Source organism: Pungitius pungitius, chromosome 16, assembly GCF_949316345.1.
Source record: "Pungitius pungitius chromosome 16, fPunPun2.1, whole genome shotgun sequence".
NCBI lineage: Eukaryota > Metazoa > Chordata > Actinopteri > Perciformes > Gasterosteidae > Pungitius > Pungitius pungitius.
In genome coordinates this window covers 726,027-744,716 of record NC_084915.1, presented here as the reverse complement: position 1 = coordinate 744,716, position 18,690 = coordinate 726,027, and the positions used below count along the sequence as shown (strand labels likewise).

The following is an 18,690-nucleotide window of genomic DNA, read 5'->3' as shown; positions in this document are numbered from 1 at the left end:
AAGAGCGTCCATTAGTCAATAACTAAAAACTGCAACAACTGTTCATAGTGCATCACAAAGGAGACAAACACATTTAATACACCCTTTTAACCCAAATATGGCACAGGCATTTATTTCACAAAGCATTTTACAGTGACATTTTAATGGCTGTGGCTATAACTACACAGTTATGAACTATTGGCCGCATGCATTAGTGGCAAACACCATATATATATTATCAATTTATGGATTGTGCTGGCGTTATCTGGTGCAGTCATTTTAAAACAATACAGCGAAACTGCTAAAGGAGTCTATGGCAAAATATTAGCATGTCCAAACTAAGAAATGCCTCTTGGGATGTTAATCTTGAGTAAAAAAAAAAAAAATTGCAGTACTCACCGCTGTGCATGCAGTAAACAATGCATATCTGATATGATTGAACTATGACCCGCTTGCAATGATCTGCAGTGCAAGCCTATCATTCACATATCTATCTTTTATTTCAGTAAAACAATGGCAAGCTGTCCCATTCTGTTGTTTTGGTGAACAAGAATCTCGAATTTGTGAGGCTTGTGGCTGGTTTCAGAAGGATGACAGAGACGACTGAGGTCTAACAGCCTGGCACTAAAAGAAAGGTCTGGCTCCACACATTTCTACTGAGTTAGAGAAAGAACACTGCCTAGTTTATATTTCTTTTAAAAAAAATACAGAAAAAACACAGCAACGGTGCCCTTGCCGAACACCTATCCCGGAAAGTGGTAAAAGTGGAGAGTTTACAGTTTTACACAAATCTGAAGGTGTTGGCAAAGAGAATGTGAACCTATACCCGATTACACCCAAATTTAGACATCTTCTGCGATCTGCACAGGTGTGTACACACAGACTGACACTCCTCTAAAAGTTGTTGCACCTGCTAGGGTGGGGCAACTAACACCCTTGTGATTCTCCTGAGTGAATGGATTAGGACAAGCTCAAGAAATTCCACGAAATGAATTTGGTGTGTTCATAGAAAACCTGAAGGTGTGATAAAATAACCGGCAGCGCACGGGTGCACGCCCACATAGTTCTGAGAAGGCTACAATCAGATAAGTGGAAAGTTGTGGGTGGCCAAAAAAAACTTACACATGTCCAATTTTCAATTGCTAGGGGGTTAAACAGTCTTAGAATAAAAATATGATTGGCCTGCCTCCACGGATACCACTTCACATACAATCTGTGGGAGACGAGCCGCATACAAACGGCAGCTTCCGGATTTCACAAATTCCACAGCATATAAAACATCCCGATGTTGGCCTGCCCCCTTTCAGGCACGAAGAAGAGCAGAGGAAAATGCCAAACAAGCACAACAAAAAGTTCAGCATCCTGTTGTCCTTATGCACCTGATGGGTACCGTTGGGAGTGCAGGTTTTTACCTTTCTGGGCTACTCAAAGCAGGAATGTCTGTCTTGTAAGTATAATGGAGCAGCGAACAATCCCACCACCTTTGCGTTGCATCACATTTCAAAAAAGACCCCTGCACCCACAAGGGATTTATCAATAACAGTAGTTGTGGGGATGGTTGAGAAAATATATTGTGATAACAAAAAGTAGTGGTTCCAAGCAGAAGGGACGACGTCATTCTCTGGACTTAAGAGTACATGGTCAGCTGAAGCCACTGAAAAGACACAAAAGAGAAAAGGGGGGACCTTCAGATCTCCGAATCGGTCCATTCTCACTGTGAATTCCAATAGCTGGGACCTGCTTACCTCCTGGACATTGACTTTGATAGTCCCATTGCAATCCTTATCCAGGGTTTTGAAGGCACCTGAATCAGAACAGAGGTTATTAAACTTTCAGAAATTACTCCTCCCTCTTCTGCAGAAAGGACAGCTGAGAAATCCACTTTTTTTATTTTATTTTATTTTTCCCTGTGCCAATGTCAGGGTTTCGGAACAGAGGATGCCGCATTTGTACAGACTGTAAAACCCTCCAAGGCAAATTAGCAATTTGGGGCTATGGGAAATAGAATTTGTTAAATACGTAAATGTTGGGAAAATATATAGGCTAATTTTAAGTGCCGCATCACCCCGATCGGTCAGAATATAATTCTGTAAGTTTGCCTGTTCACACTAGGTTAAATGGAACGCATCATCCAACACGGTCTTACTCGCAAAAATAATGAGCTCAACTGAATGTGTCTATACATGAATGAACGGGTTTTTAATATGCGTGTGCGAATCTGTGTATGGGCCGGCCAGTATGTATTATTCATAATCAGAATTTCAATCAATTGAAACAGAAACATCCAAGTTTCTTAAGCGCAAAAAAAAAAAAAAAACATGAAAAAGTGGCTCTACCGATGTTCTCCGCATCGCAACACTGTACAACAATGTACAGTCTGTGACACAGTGAATGCTCGGCTGTGGCGTGTGGCGTTCACCATGCACCACTCAGGAAGGTCTTGTAAATAATTCCTTGTGGGCAGAATCATCGTCATAATCTCGACCTTCCTCCCTACAGAACGCTAACATTACTTAAGTCAGCCTGCTCTGGAGCAGGTTCACAGATATGGATGAGTAGCTCTGGTGGTTTTGCCAAACTTGCTTTGTGGAACCAAAACCTCTCACTTATGTAATCTTCTCCTAAAAATGATTAAGCTAACGCAGGTATTCACGTACGAGGAACGGGGCCCTGGTCCTTAAAACTTACGGCACATGGAATCCAGCCTCACAAGGCAGCCAATGTAGTTGTCAAAATCCATGTTACCAGATTCGTCGCTGTATCTGCGGATAATCATGCTGAACAGCTGGTCATTGAGGGGGAAGCCTGGGCAAGAGATGAGCACAAGACAATAACACAAATACATACAAAAAAAATAAAAAATGTCAGCAGCTCAAACATTTCAACAGTGCTCAGAAGGTTTTGTGTGTGTAGCTGTACATAAACTAAGAACACATTTTCTGAAACTAACACAAGAAACAAAATTATAAAATAATTTTTAATTATAATAAAATTTAAACTCTTTTTCATCAAGTTACACGCAAACACCAAATGTAAACAGCATTCTCACAGCACATGCAGACTGCACTCACATCTATTCATTTGTAGCAGGCTGTAAATATAGACTGTGATGAAAAGGCAAGGTTCCAATACTCTAATAGTATAAGACAAAAACAACTTAACCTGACTTAACAACTTTGATTAACTAATCCAATTGGATAGGTGTTTTCAAAGGTGCATTCTGGGTAAAGGGGATTCATAATCGCAGGTGGTGTTTCAATGGCAGCGTTGGTTTAGAATAAGTTGAATCTAGATGAGCGTTGGTGGATATCTGGTTTATGTGCTTATCTTTTTTGGTGTCCTCGCAATTGTACAGAAAAAAACACAACAAGCATGAATAAAGTTTTGACTGCATCCTTTCCGCAGCGGTGCACATTTAAACAACAGGTGAAATAAACAAATTGGAAAACTCACCAGCGGCTTTGAACGCTTTGGGCAACTCGTGTGCACCGATGAGACCGGAGCCATCCTCGTCATACTTTTTGTACACTCCCTAAACAATAAAATGTAAATGTTTTAAAATCATTTTGCCGGGACATTGTCTTTGTAAGCTAGCTACCAGATAGCAACCTAGAGAGCATAGAGGAAATAAATAAGACACACATTTCTAATCGGTCAATGTGTACCAACCACTAGAAATTCCTTCAGAAATCCTGTTTTCATTATTTTATCAAATAAGTGCGGCACACAAAACAGACAGCTGTGCGCTTACCTGCCATTTCTTTATGTTGTCCCAAAGCTGTTTGAATTCATGAAATCCAAGTCTACCAGTGCTGTCGGTCTGTAACAGAGTTAAGGACAAAGAGGCATTCCTCTTTGGCTCCATCTTAAACAAACAGCCGCCTTAAGGTGTGGACACGCTGTATTTCCCATGGCAGGATTTTACGTGGCTTCCTCATTTGTGTGGTAAAGGATTCCCAGTAGGGAATGACTGTCAACTAAACCTCCCCCCACCATCCCAACTTGGTCAGAGCTCCTTTTGACAGGTCCCTTAAATTTTAGTGCCTTACCCTTAGGGGTAAAAAATTACAGGAATATTCAAAGTTGGAAACTTTCCATTGGAATTAAGAGCAATAAACTTGTTCAGGTAATTTAACTGTTTTCACCTTTTTATGTATGACAAAACGTTTAGTTTTGAGTAGAATATGATCACCCCCCCAACGCAGGTCCACTGCTAAATGTAGAATGAATTAAGCTCTTCAGGCTTTAGGTGTAGAGTTTTACCCTGAATCAGGTGTACATCATCGTTGCATTGAGAGAAAAATGTGCACAGGTCGGCATGCGCTCTCTGTCCGTTGGTTGGAAAATGTCCAAAATTCCTGAGCTTAACTTCCCATGGAAAGGTTCAGAACGTTTACAAATATTTTCCACCCCCTTGCAATCCTAATTTTACCCCCCCACCCCATCCTCAACTGAAGGGGAAGATAATTGTGACAATCGGTTTGGATGTCCAAGTCGTGGCAGTTATAATCCACATTGAAATGTGAGAGTCTGGTGAGCAAACTCATTCCTATTCATAGCGGTTGTACGTGTGTATTTTTACTGTGGCGCACTGTTCTCTCCATACCACCTGCCTGGATCACACGCGTACACCACAGCAACACAAGAAAGGATACATCCATGACTGCCACCATGCTTCTACAGGACTCAATGCTGAAACCATCCGTTTTCAGGTCTCCATCTGAAATCCAACAGACCGGGTTACTGTGATGCAATCTTCTTTTCAAAGACACTTTAAAGTGTATAAAAGTATAGCAACAGAATAAGTCAGAGAGTGTAATATATATATAGTCTCCGTCACAAATACTTTGACACAGATCACGGTAGTTAAATGGCAGAAAAGCAGCTAAACATACTTTCACAATATAAGCCTGACATAATACTGGCAGGTGAGTATCTGCAAAAAGGGGAGGAGCCAATCACTGAAACCATGAATGCACACATCTTACGCTTTGTAACAATTCTGTTGAGAATGTCCATCAGCTCTTTGGGGCTCACTTCCATGTCCTATAGGACAAATATTTTACAGTGTTAACATCACATAGTTATCGATTCGTAACTAAAAAAAATGTATGTTTTAGACATGTTGTTTGAACAGTTCAAAACCCCCTTTAGACATGTACTGGTAGTATATTCATATAGATTGTGTAGATTACTGCAGAAGCCAACAGAGACACGTAGACTCACTGACCTCTCCAGCGAGCTGCTGGAAGACCCTGCGGAACTGTTTCTCCTCATCGTTCTCATGCTGCTCGGCGTATACAGCTGGCCTGCGTGGTGGCGGCTGTGGGAGAGTCACAGCAAACGATACAATCAAGAGTCAGTAAGACTCAGTCATATGGAGCTGGTTATGTAATGTCCAATCACTCACAGGATCAGTGGGCACAAACTGGTCGATGTTGTTGCTGAGACAGAATAAGAAAATGGAGAGGTTAATTGGCAAAACACATTTCTTTTTTAATTGGACGGGTAGGATATTGTGCAGATTCTCACCTGACAACATTAATGACGCCACTGAGGAATTTCTGGGCCAAAAACATCTTCCTTTAACTGTCAAGGTAAAAAAGCAACAGGAGTTAGGAGAGCGATGATGGCTTTATACATGTTTCTACATGCCATAAGGAGTCAAAGTAATTAGACCTAACCTATAGCAGTAGTTTCTCTTGTCTGGTGCTGTAGAGAGCTCTGTAGTGCCAAATGCCAAGGAAACAGTCACTTATGTTTGAAGTGAAATTTAAAAATGCAAAACATAAATCAGCAGTACATGGTTTATAATGGTAATTCAATATGAATGTCACCGGATACAAAAAAGCACGGTGTTGACGACTAGTTGAGCTTGTCAACCAAGTTGTGTGTTGAAAGCACAGCCCCCCCCCCCCCCCCCCTAAAACGTTTTCGTGTAACTCCGCACCCATATTGCGGCAAGCAGATCCTTTTTTAACAGGTAATCTCGATGAATCACACATAATATAAATCACGTATCTTGTATGAACGCGTTGTGACCGATAGCTAAATGGCTCGTTTGAGCGTCAACGTAGCGATAAATCAACTACAACTACTGCCTCGATCATTAATGTGACGTTAGGTGCAGTCAACCATCGATACACATCCACGGTGTCCACACCGCGCAGCTGGAATGTGGCAGCCTGCGCGTCAAATATGCGCTAGCTAGCTAACTTGTGTTTTAGCTAAGCTAAATATCAAGCTAACTATCTGTCGTTATGGGGAAAAGTGGAAATACATTTATTATCGAACATTTTATCCTTTGTAGTCACATTTTAAGTTAGCAATACTTTGGTAATGTTAAACTTGCCGTTTATATTCCACGTTACCTGGAGCGGAGAGGACTCTGTCGAGGAGAGCAGGATAGTTGGCTGAGTTGCAATAAACTCTGTTTGCAGGATGGTCCGTCGACACGCCCAACAAAGAGCAACTGGGTGCAAGATGAAGTCTGACAGTCGTTTCCGCCTTGGCATCAGGCTCAGGTTCGGTACAGAAAACGATTAGCTCGAGGTGACGCTTCATTGAGATGAGTCCGGCCGATGCAGACCTGCGCACTTGTCAGCTTGTTCTCCTGCTCAGTGCTTTATATGAGTTTTTCCTCTCAGACAGTATTGTATTAAATAGAATCCATACCCCGGTGCAGCACTGAGCACTAAATAATGCAATCGAAGTGCATTGCCGTCACGTGGTTCATGTAGAACTCACACATGTCTAGGATGTCCTTGGCGGTCGTTATGAGTGAATTGTTTGGTGAAAAGAAGGCGATAGATGCATTCATTTACAACAGTTGTATATTCCACAGACATGTGTATGTAATTAAGCTACACCAGTATGTCGTTCAGATAAGGGAAATTCTCAAATTACTCAAGATCTTACGTCACTCGCTAAATCAGGTATACGCTGGCCCCTGTAACACCACAACAGTTACTACTCCCAATATCTATCATGTATTTGCTTTTAATGTAGCATTTTAAATGATGTATATTTTGTATAATAGTGTAGCCGAGGGTTTATGGTGTGAATATTACTTGTGGTAGAATTGAATAAACTGTTTACAATTGTTATGCATGCTGTACTTTTCCTTTCAACAAAAGTCTTAGGCCAACGTGCATAAAAATGGGGGAACATGAATAATTTCAATATTGTCACAAACATCAAATGTTGACTTCAATCTGTCTTCTTGCCTTGGCTCTGCACAAGCGGCAAAAAAGGAGGCGCAGCCACTGAACGTCACATATTCTCCATCAGCTTTATTTGGCTCAACATGGGACTCAATACAGAACAGAGATGAACTAACAGAGAAACATGTCAGTTTACTAAAGTGTTTTTGGTTTCATAGTGTGGGTGAATGTAATGGCCGAATAATGCCAAAAAGTGGAGCTAGAGAGCATTTCACTGAGCTGAATTATAGCACCCGCGTTACATTAGATTCTGCATTCAGTGTGCAAAGAAATAGGTCCAGGTCATTTACATATCTATCTCAGCGTTGCTATGGCTGATGTCACTGTTTTCCTTTGCTGACGTGACCCACTTTGTCTGCAGTGCTACATTCAAGTCAGGCCTGTAAAGCTCTGTGTCTGTGGTTGTAGATTTTTTTGACAAAATGATATGAAAGTTGGCGTCCAGTTTTAGTCAAACTAACGTTCCTGATTGATTACAATAATATCTCCCCCCATAGATTCTCCACATACATCCCTCAAAAACAACCTGATATTGACATCAAGCAGCTATTTTGGAATCACCTGAACACCTGCTAACATGCCTAAAAGTAAATATCCCAGTATTTTGGGCTAAAATAATAACAACAATTGCCCAAATGAGTGTTTTGACACTACGGTCTGTTGTTTCTTGACTTGATGACAGTGTCTCAGTGCTGCTCTGTTTTTATCGTAGAGGTACATCTTCTCCTAATCCCTCATGGCCGGCACTATCATGCGCAACGTGAAAGTGCAGCCACTGCCCCTGTTCTCTGGCCAACTGATAGTCTCACTATTCCACTCAGGATTCAGAAATACAGTGACAACATGTCTACAAACAACAAATCCTATTGCATTTTAGACACCTCTCTGCCCCACAAAACCTCCAGGGAAGGAGAATCTGTTACCATTTCTCTGGACAGTCACAGCTATCACAAGTGTGTTTTTTCCCCCCTGAGTTTGTCTCTGCAATTTTCATAAAAGTCATGGTTCCTCACATGCTGGCATATAGTCTGCCAAACAGTATAGGCTTAAACTGCTGTTTCAATATATCTTGAGTGTAACCCGATGTTGTAGATGTGATAATATATAATGTTCCAGAGCAGAAACAGTGATATCTGTCCTTCAGATCCCACTCCAGCTAAAATTACTCCATCCACGAAATAGAGGTATCCATGGTTACATCACGAGCCATGTTAAAGGGTGCCTCAGTCAGTGTATCTGTATTCTCCAGCAGTCCCCACCTTTTTTCCCTCATTCATCATTTCAAAGAAAACCACGGTGCCACCTTAAGGTTTCCAACAGCTGTAATGGTTTGGCTTTACAAATGTGATTTGCAGAAGAATAATTTCAATGACATTGATGAAGATAGAACAGCTATAAAATATAGTATTATTAATGCAAGCCATATCATATCTGCAGTTACCTGCTTGACGCTAAGAGACTGAAATGCAGAGGCGCTGTAGTTCAGCGCTACGGAGGCTGCAGGTTGAAATATAGGAGCATCCCTCAGTGCGACATATTTGCAGTCTTCAGAACAACTTGTTACCTTGACAACGCAATTTTATCATTCAAGCCCATTGCTGCCCTCTCTCACAGCAGGAATCAAATGTGCCTTGAATGTATACTGCTGTAAGATTTTGCACCTCAAGGATGGGTTGAGATAGAAAATGATTACATTTAGATTTCAGTGCACAGAGTAAAATATGCAAGGATTTAGTTGCCAATGTAAAGGCAGGTACTTTTGGCTTCTAAACATAAAATTCCTGAAACACCAGCGAGCTCAGGGTGGTTACTATATCCAAAGACTCTCTAATACCTGCATTTGTGTAATTGCAGGATAGTTAGTCCATTTTATGAATGTTGTTCCAGCTTTCTACAACAACACAAGTCCATTTGCTGTTGGGGTCTCTTCCAGTGAAATCTGCAAAAGCATCTTCATAAGATTAGCAACACATGTTTATTTCTGAGTTCTGGAATCTCTCAAAATGTTGAGGTTAGGCCCGTCCCTTCAGGTTTTAACCAAAATAACTAATAATTCTGTGCTACTCTGAAGATGAACAAAGGCAGCCATTTAAAATGATCAGCGGGCTCTAGTTTATACAGACGAGCATTTTAGAATGTAAACTGCATGCTCAGGGATGATGAAACATCACCGATTCCCAGAAGGAATAAAGTGGGAACTTAGTATACTGCCCTGTATGTGTGTGTCTGTGTGTGTGTGTGTGTGTGTGTCTGTGTGTGTTCATTTGCGTTACTGAGCTCAGAAGATTAGGTATGTATTTGCTGTATGATGAACATGGGCAAACAGCGTAGGAGGAGTGTGGCTCATGGACATTGATGATTTAAGGGCACGGTGGTTTGACGTGTTGCAAAACTTCTGAATTCTACCCATGTATTGTGCTCAGAGCACAGTACATTGATCATCCCTGTTTGTGCTATGCATGGCTGATATTGATAAATTATTATTAGCTTTTATTTAACATCAGATGTTAGTCAAATTGCCCCCCCCCCCCCCTGGAATAATAGAGAGACTCAAATCTAATTTATACCATTTTCATCCAGACTGAAACATCTTAAAGGCTTCTGGATAATGCCATTCATCATCCTGAGGGACCTCATTGCTGTTTCCATCAGGATACATTGTGATAACTTTGGATTCATTTATGTTTAATGTTTAGTAATCATCAGCAGATATCAGTATGTGAGTGCTCATCTAAGATGGTGAACACAGTAAAGATACCTGCTATGAATGATCGCATGTGAGTAGCATGACATTAGGGGCCCAACAGAGACACTTGTATGTTTTGTTTCCTCTGTTTTCTCATGCTACACACTTATGTTACCTAATTCAACCTTTTCTTTGGGTGTGTAGGTGTGTACAAACTGAGTGTGAAGATGCATACTGGCAGCTATCCTGTTGAAGGCGTGAAGCTAAAGGTTTGGTAATGGTCAGAATCCAGTATGCTTAATTTAAAAAAAAGTATCCCAACTACAAACCCAACACATTGTTGACAACGCTTTTCCAATTAAGTTCCTAGCAGCACTAGCTCCAAAAGTCGGTTGATGAAGCGAGAGCCGTCAACAGCGACAGCTCCTTCCAGCTTCCTGACAACGGCGATGGCCAATGAGAGCGTGGACAGAAAGCCGTCACTATGGCCGGCATGTAGGTTGACAATCAGCTAGACTTTACAATCCTTACATTACGGCCAAATGAAATCAATTTGTCATGCGTATAAGAGTCCTAGGACAGCCACTGATACCTGTTTAATGAATTTCAACAATTAAAACAAAAAGGTTGTTGAAGAAGATTACCAACCTTTGGGAAAACTAAATAAAATAAATGGTCAGGGTTGTAAATGACCAAAGTCAGGGCTCTACAAAGACAGAACAACCTTTTAGCCTGATGGGGTACTAAATGAAGTGTCCGTTATCTAACCCCACTAGTCAGGTCAATGAAATAGAGTCGGATAGATCGAGCAGTGCCGTTCACATGGACTTGGTGGTCAGAGTGGCAGCCATTTTTACGTGTATCGTTCTATCAATTGACTTGAGGCAAGTTGTCAATTCACTCAGCAGTGTGTAACATCTACGTCTGTGTGTGTGTGGTCTCACTCATTAGTTTGGTTATCGGCAGGGGGCAACACATCTTAGGAGCAAAACAGTATGTAACAATTTAAGTAGAATTGGCCTTAACGGATGTTGATTTTTCTCCATCACTATTTTATTTTGTCCTAGTTAGTTGTAGTGTTGCAGAAAGATGTCTTTTTCAAGTCAAATCCAGGAGTTAGAATCATTTTGGATCCCTCAAAAAGAAGTCAATGGACTTCCCACTGGATTTGGGTTTATTGCAGTAAATCATTTCTCTGGCAAATACGCTTATTTTGTGTAAAAAATCCACTTTAATGATTTGAAGTGTAAATACATCACCAGAAGTCATAACTAACGTCAAACTATAAAGAAACTACACCCCGGCCAAATCATGACTTCAGGTTTCCTCCACTAAACTAAAGACAAACTAATGTTCTAGGACACTTAGTAAACATCTTTTTAAAGACACAGATATTATTTCAGACATCTAACCAAAAGACATTGAAAAACCCGTGGACTTGGAGATGAGGAAACTCTGCTGACTCATTTCCTGTTTTTCTGTTGCACCCTATTACCACAGCAACGCTCTGCTCCTATTCGATGTCTACCAAACAAACCCAACCATCAAATCATTTCATGTAAACCAGCTGTGAAAATGATGATGTATTTAATCAAATCAGACTCCTCTTTGTACGAGCATTGTGTCCATGTAAACACTCTACAGAAATCAATCTATTCATATCATGTGCTGGTTTCATTTGTGTAACCACTCGACCGATCACTCCAGTGAGACAGGGCAGAGGGACGAGGTGGGGGAAAAAAGGAACAGAAGACAAGTGATGTTAAAATGAACATTTATAATGACTCTTTGTTGCCTTCGCAAAAATAATCTTTAAAAAACAATTCAATTATTAACACTGAAATGCTGACTTCACTGGTAGTCCACGAGTCATAAAACACAACTCACTGAATTTCTTTACAAACACAGTACTACAGTTACATTAAATAGTCATCACCGTTAAATCTATTCATGAATAATGTTCAAATAAACTAATAATAAAAACAATGACACTTTTAAAATCCTTTCATTTTCCTCATCAACAGTGTGTCATTTAGAAAATATACTACTTCTGAGAAGTGTTCCTGACAAAAGCAGAAAACAGACTGGCAGCATAACAATAATGGTACATGAGCTCAAACATTGTGCAATTACGGTGACATTTTCAAGGGGAGACGAAATGGGATGCAACCATTCCAGTGATCTAATATTAAGTTATGTAGGCTGGCTGCCTTTTGGCTCAGTATGGAATTATTTGGCTGACAAATATTTGCCTTGCACTTTTTTGTCTTCTAAAATGGCACAAAAATACCTTTTTCTTTCATCTCTGAATAGTTTCATTTGAAAAGACATATAAAAGTTGTCTTAGAAAGCCCTTTCTATAGTTAACACTGGACTTTCACAGATTGTTATCGTCACAAACAAGAGACAGAACCATTGTCGCCAACAACCAAGAGAAATGTACCTAGTCAACCACAAAACATCCCTTTTTCTTATGCTGTCAGTCAGTTTTTTCTTCTCTGATATGGAAAGAATGGAGGTTTAAGGAAGTAAAAAAACAAAAGCGGGAAAGAAGATATACAATGCGGTGGAAATGGTTGCAGGGTAGTGGCATGCTGCCTTCAGTTCACACTGAAGCAAGCATTCAACCGCTGCACAATTGTCCAGATAACCAGGAAAGAAAGGAACAGCCTCGCAGACATGAATGAGTTCTTGTAGATGGAGAAGGTCAATTAAGTTCATGGGATGTTTAGAGGGTAAAAGACAAAAATGGCCTCATGTCAGGTTGGAAAAAAATCCCACATTTTCTCAGACAAAAGGGCTCAGAAATACCTTATTCCGTTTAGAAGGGCGGACACAGTAGCAGGCGCTCGGTGCAACGGAAAAACAAATCGTGATGTCCTGTAGACACTCAGGAAGAAGAGGTTGTTTCAGAGAAGAGCAAGCAGTCCTACTCAGTTTGAAGTGATTTAAAAAGCAGTCCTAGGCGTCTTGTGAAAGGGCTCCGTGGGGGCAGATGAACGTCCAGGGTGCAAATGGAGGGAAAATAAAAACAAAAACAACACCTTTTGGAATGATACTGTACTTCAATTGGCAATCAGGTGGGGGATCTGTGACACAAACTAATAGGAGAAATATCGATCGACACTAACCAAGCCTTTACCACTCAAGGTCTAATGGGTTTTCTCTGTCATATGTGTCACTTCGAGGTGGCAATCTTCACTTCGCTGGTGCCGATCGCGTGTCTCACGTCTGACCGTAGCCCCACACCCTAAAAGGTGCGCTCCCACACAACAAAACTGCACAGCGAATTATGTAGACAGTCGTGGGATTACGTTTGATTTTGACATATCAGAAAGATGTTTCAAATGAGTGGGTGTACATCCTCAGAAGGAGGAGATGCAGGGGGCCAATGGGTCAATGACGTGCATCCAAAAGAATTGCATTAGTGTCAAATGTAAACCATCTACTTTGTTTCAGATTACTCCCAAACTTTAAGCCAATCGTTATCCGGCAGTGATTGTGAGCGTAGTTTACATGGATGGAAACATAACTTTGTGAGAGACAGGGTGGCACTGAGTGCCTTCAGCCTCATCCCAACAAACCTCTTTCTACATTTGTAATTCAAAGTAAAAAAGCACACAAAGGTGCCCAAAGTCTACAGATCCCCCTCCTTGTTTCACACACTGGTAAAAAGAAAGAAAGAAAAAGCCCTCAGTGATTAACACAAACCTCTGCTGAAGGGAATGTGAAGGAGATGCCTTCAAGTGAGGAACCCGGTGCTACTTTTCACTATTGTCTGAGACTCCAGTTCTTTCCATCATTCATGAGACCATACAGTATAAGGAAAATAAAAACATCAGAGCAAAGAAAATCTGTTAAAAGCCAACATGGTTTGCTTCATTTCACAGTCAGTATGACCCCACTGATCAGTAAAGTGCATTTATGCAACACCAAACAAACAAGATAATGTTGACAGCAAATCGGAAGTTGTGTTAAAAACATATCTGGATCATGACTGTGGCCGCATAAGGGCCTACCTGACTATAGCTGAAATCTGTTATTGACATAGATATTAACTCTACATGTATTTGACATTCCTGCCCTGAATTCACATTAAAGATTGATATAACATTTGACAGAAAAAAATAGTTAATGGGTACATTCATAGATTAGATCTGGGCGTTCAAGCTGTGAAAGAAAAAGTATCCAGAAACCATATGGGTCAGGTTCATAGTGTCAGAGTCCCTCCCTCTGGACCCAGGTAAAGGCTGGTTTAGGTCTCCCTCTGGTGGATCTGGGAGAGGTTGGCTTCGCACGCACCTGTCTCAGCTCTGCAATCGCACACCTGCACCGGAGCCACAATCACCAGGGGATAAGAGGGAGAGCCTGACAACCGGCCGACGTCGGATCGTTACTCACGTCACGTATGTCGACCTCAGTCTTCGCGAGTCTCAGTGACCAGCACCCAGTCGAGCCGAGAGCCGAAAGTAGTTCTCTTGTCATTCAGTTTAAATCCTGTTACTCACCTCTTGTCTCACCTCCTTGGTTTCAGTTACACCTGTCTGTTCCTGCACGTGGGAGGACCACCGGGCACCGCGCACTGTCAAGGAGATCATCACCCGGGACCCCCTCCTTCACCTGCACCCCTCACGCCTGCTCCTGCTGCACCTCCAGTCGTGTTGATTAATAAAGTATTCACTCACCTCCTGACGGCTGTGTCTGTCCGTTCTGCATTTGGGTCCAGCCATGTCCCAACCTGACAGAACGATCCGACCATCAATGGACCCAGCAAACCTCGACACGGTACGTCAGGCGATCTCGTCCCAAGGAGCCATGTTGGGGCAGCACCAGTCCTCCCTGCAGGGAATAATGGCCAGCCTGGACTCCCTGTCTAACAGTATCGCCGCGATCCAGGCGCACCTCAGCGCACCACCCCAGCCTCCGGTTCAGAGCCCGCCTGAACCCGTTTCTGTGGTCATGTCCATGCCAGACCACGAGCCCCAGGTCCCCACGCCGGAGAGATATGACGGACACAGCGGCCGGTGCCGCTCGTTTCTGATACAAGTGGGACTTGTGTTCGAGCAACAGCCCCGCTCCTACCGGAGCGAGCGAGCCAAGATCTCCTACATCATCGGATTATTGCGCGGGGAGGCTTTGGAATGGGCATCTGCCGTGTGGGAGAAGCAGGGCGCACTCGCCCAGTCATGTGAGTTATTTACCGCGGAGATGCGGAAGATATTCGATCACCCCGTTCGGGGAAAAGACGCTTCAAAGCGATTATTATCACTGCGGCAAGGGACACGCAGTGTCGCCGATTACAGCATAGAGTTCCGTATCCTAGCTGCGGAGAGTGGTTGGGATGAGGAGGCACTACAGGGGGTGTTCTACAACGGATTAAATGAGGGCATTAAGGACAGTTTGCTCTCCTACCCGGAGCCACAGGGACTGGAGGAGCTGATCTGTCTCACCACACGGATTAATAACCGTAATAGGGAGCGGAGGCGTGAGCACGGCTCGGCACCAAGGGGAGCGCCGTGCGTCAGAGTCGACACTCCTGAGACGGTTACAGACCCCGAACCCATGCAACTGGGCCGTTACCAGATTTCGGAGGCGGAGCTTCTGCGCAGACGAACAACTAACAGCTGTCTATATTGTGGCAGGTCGGGTCACTTTCGCTCTCGTTGCCCATTAAAGGGGGGAAACGGCCCCGCTCACTAGAAGTAAGGAGGATTCTAGCGAGCGAGAGTCTATGCCCCTCCCCCCACACATCACGGACTCCGCTGAAGATTTCAGTCAGCAACGGCACTGCAGCAATGGCAGTGGAGGGACTCATAGACTCCGGGGCCGATGACAATTTTATGGACCATAAACTTGTAGACCAATTAGGACTCCGTAGAATTCCGTTAGAGGAGGTTATTGAGGCTAACTCCCTAGATGGCAGACTACTGGCCAGAATCACGGACAGGACGGAGCCGGTCCAGCTGCAAATCTCAGGTAACCATTTTGAGCAGATCAGTTTTCTTGTTTTTAAGTCCCCTCTGGTACCGGTTGTGCTGGGCTACCCCTGGTTAGCAAAGCACAATCCTTCAGTTGACTGGTCCACCAGCTGTATTCTGAGTTGGAGTGATTTCTGTCTGGCTAATTGTTTACAGTCTGCCCGTCCCCAGGGTGCCCAGCGGGGGAGTTCGACGCCTGGTCCCGACCTCACTCTGGTACCACCCGCTTATCACGACCTGGGCGAAGTATTTAGTAAACAACGGGCCCTATCACTACCCCCTCATCGGCCTTACGATTGTCACATTGAACTACTGCCCGGGGCCTCCCTACCCAAGGGCAGACTCTACAATATCTCCAGACCAGAGCGAGAGGCCATGGAGAATTACATCAGGGACTCATTGGCAGCTGGAATCATTCGCCCCTCTTCCTCTCCGCTGGGCGCAGGGTTCTTCTTTGTTAAGAAGAAGGACGGCACTCTCAGGCCGTGCATCGACTATCGGGGGTTGAATAACGTGTCTGTCAAAAACAAGTACCCGTTACCTCTGATGAACACTGCGTTCGATTCTTTACAGGGTGCCACTGTGTTCACCAAACTCGACCTCCGCAACGCCTACCACCTGATCCGCATTCAAGAGGGGGATGAGTGGCTCACAGGGTTCAACACCCCCCTGGGCCACTTCGAATACTTAGTTATGCCATTCGGGTTAACTAATGCCCCAGCCGTTTTCCAATGCCTAGTTAATGACGTCCTACGTGACATGCTGGGTCGCTTTGTTTTTGTATACCTGGACGACATACTTGTCTTTTCACAGAATCAGGAAGAACACCAGAGGCACGTCCGCCAGGTTCTTCAGCGGCTGCTGGAGAACAGACTCTTTGTGAAAGCGGAGAAGTGTGAATTTAACACCAGGTGCACAAGCTTCCTGGGTTATGTCATCGCCGAGGGAGAGGTAAGAATGGACCCCCAGAAGGTGCAGGCCGTCCTGGAGTGGCCCAGACCCAACTCCCGCAAGGAGTTACAGAGGTTTCTAGGGTTCTCTAACTTTTATAGGCGGTTCATCCGCAACTACAGCCAGATTGCAGCCCCCCTAACAGACCTTACCTCCAATCTTAGAGCGTTCCGGTGGTCTCCTGGGGCAGAGTCCGCCTTCCAGGAGCTCAGGGAGCGTTTCACGTCGGCACCCATTCTCGCCCAACCGGACCCGTCTCTACAGTTCGTGGTAGAGGTCGACGCATCGGAGGTCGGAGCTGGGGCAGTACTCTCCCAGAGAGCCAAGGAGGACAACAAGCTCCATCCCTGCGCATTCCTCTCCCATCGGCTGTCACCGGCGGAGAGGAACTATGACATCGGCAATAGGGAGTTGCTCGCGGTGAAACTGGCCCTGGAGGAGTGGAGGCATTGGCTGGAGGGGGCGGACCAACCGTTTGTGGTGTGGACGGACCACAAAAACCTTGAATATATCCGGAGTGCCAAACGACTAAATGCCCGACAGGCTAGGTGGGCGCTATTCTTTGGACGCTTTGATTTTGTTCTGTCTTACAGACCCGGATCCCAGAATGGGAAGCCTGACGCCCTGTCCAGGGTCTTCTCAAAGGAGGAGGAGACGAGGAGGACGCCACCAGAGACCATCCTGCCATTGAGGCGGGTAGTGGGAGCCCTCCAATGGGGCATTGAAGGAACGGTTCGGGCAGCCCTTAGGAAGGACCCGGGCCCGGGTAAGGGACCTCCGGGGAGGCTGTTTGTCCCCGAGGGGACGCGACCGGCAGTGTTGGAGTGGGGCCATGCCTCCAAGCTGACCTGTCACCCGGGCGTCGCACGTACCATGTCCTTTCTGCGACGACGGTTCTGGTGGCCTGCTATGGGGGAGGATGTTCGGATGTACGTGGCGGCTTGTCCGGTGTGCGCACGGAACAAGGGCTCTAACCGGCCAAGCATGGGGCTATTGAGGCCATTGCCCATCCCTCATCGTCCCTGGTCCCACCTAGCCATGGACTTTGTCACTGGACTTCCCACGTCCAGGGGTAACACGGTGGTGTTAACGATCGTGGACAGGTTCAGTAAATTTGCTCATTTCCTGCCCTTGCCCAAGCTCCCAACGGCCAAAGAGACTGCGGACATTATGGTGAGGGAGGTATTCCGTATTCATGGCCTGCCTACCGACATTGTTTCGGACCGCGGCCCTCAGTTTGCATCAGCAGTGTGGAGGGCCTTTTGCACAGCAGTGGGAGCTACTGCCAGCCTCTCTTCCGGGTTCCATCCTCAGACTAACGGCCAGGCAGAGAGGGCCAACCAGAAGATGGAGTCTACCCTACGATGCCTGGCTTCCTCTGAACCCTCCACCTGGTCTGAGCAGATCCCTTGGGCGGAGTACGCCCACAACACGCTTCCCACCACAGCGACAGGTATGTCCCCATTCCAGTGTGTTTACGGCTATCAACCTCCCTTGTTCCCGTCCCAGGAGAAGGAGCTGGCCGTACCTTCGATACAGCAGCAGTTTCGCCGATGCCATCGGACCTGGCACCGCGCCCGGGCATCCTTGCTGAGAGCCTCTGAGCAGTACCAGCAACAGGCTAACCGCCGACGCACCCCGGCACCCTCATACTCTGTTGGAGACAAGGTATGGCTGTCAACCAAAGACCTGCCCCTCCGCACGGACTCCAGGAAACTATTGCAAAGGTTCATCGGCCCCTTCCCCATCGAACGCATCATCAACCCCACGGTGGTCCGTCTCAAGCTCCCTCGGTCCCTTCGGGTACACCCAGCGTTCCATGTGTCCTGCGTTAAACCGGTATCGGTTTGTCACCTCCTTCCCCCCCCACCTC

The 18,690-nt window shown here is 44.7% G+C and overlaps 1 protein-coding gene across 5 annotated transcripts; it reads right to left on the bottom strand.

Moving 5' to 3' along the window:
- Positions 1–81: 81 nt before the first annotated feature.
- Positions 82–6,565, bottom strand: LOC119215632 (calpain small subunit 1-like). Of its 5 annotated transcripts, none has more exons than XM_037467934.2 (12): positions 6,332–6,564; positions 5,664–5,703; positions 5,512–5,568; positions 5,390–5,423; positions 5,210–5,302; positions 4,968–5,025; positions 4,635–4,699; positions 3,731–3,799; positions 3,433–3,511; positions 2,668–2,784; positions 1,725–1,783; positions 82–1,633 (listed from the first exon to the last, which is right to left on the bottom strand). In XM_037467934.2, exons 3-12 carry the CDS (start codon positions 5,556–5,558, stop codon positions 1,607–1,609), a joined length of 648 nt encoding a protein of 215 aa, XP_037323831.1. In that variant the 5' UTR covers positions 5,559–5,568; positions 5,664–5,703; positions 6,332–6,564; the 3' UTR covers positions 82–1,606. The 5 variants fall into 5 exon arrangements, with proteins under 5 accessions (XP_037323831.1, XP_037323832.1, XP_037323829.1 ...); XM_037467935.2 differs by having other exon boundaries at positions 5,664–5,733; positions 6,351–6,564; XM_037467932.2 differs by having other exon boundaries at positions 6,351–6,564.
- Between the last annotated feature and the right edge of the window lie 12,125 nt (positions 6,566–18,690).

Bases quoted from the DNA above. Each gene is read 5' to 3' on its own strand.
- LOC119215632 (XM_037467936.2), bottom strand. From the start codon at position 5,558: ATGTTTTTGGCCCAGAAATTCCTCAGTGGCGTCATTAATGTTGTCAG. The intron at 5,303-5,389 runs GTGAGTGATTGG...ACTCTCCCACAG, and splicing joins AGTTTGTGCCCACTGATCCT to CCGCCACCACGCAGGCCAGC. The intron at 1,784-2,667 runs GTAAGTTTTAAG...GTTCTGATTCAG, and splicing joins GAGGCTGGATTCCATGTGCC to GTGCCTTCAAAACCCTGGAT.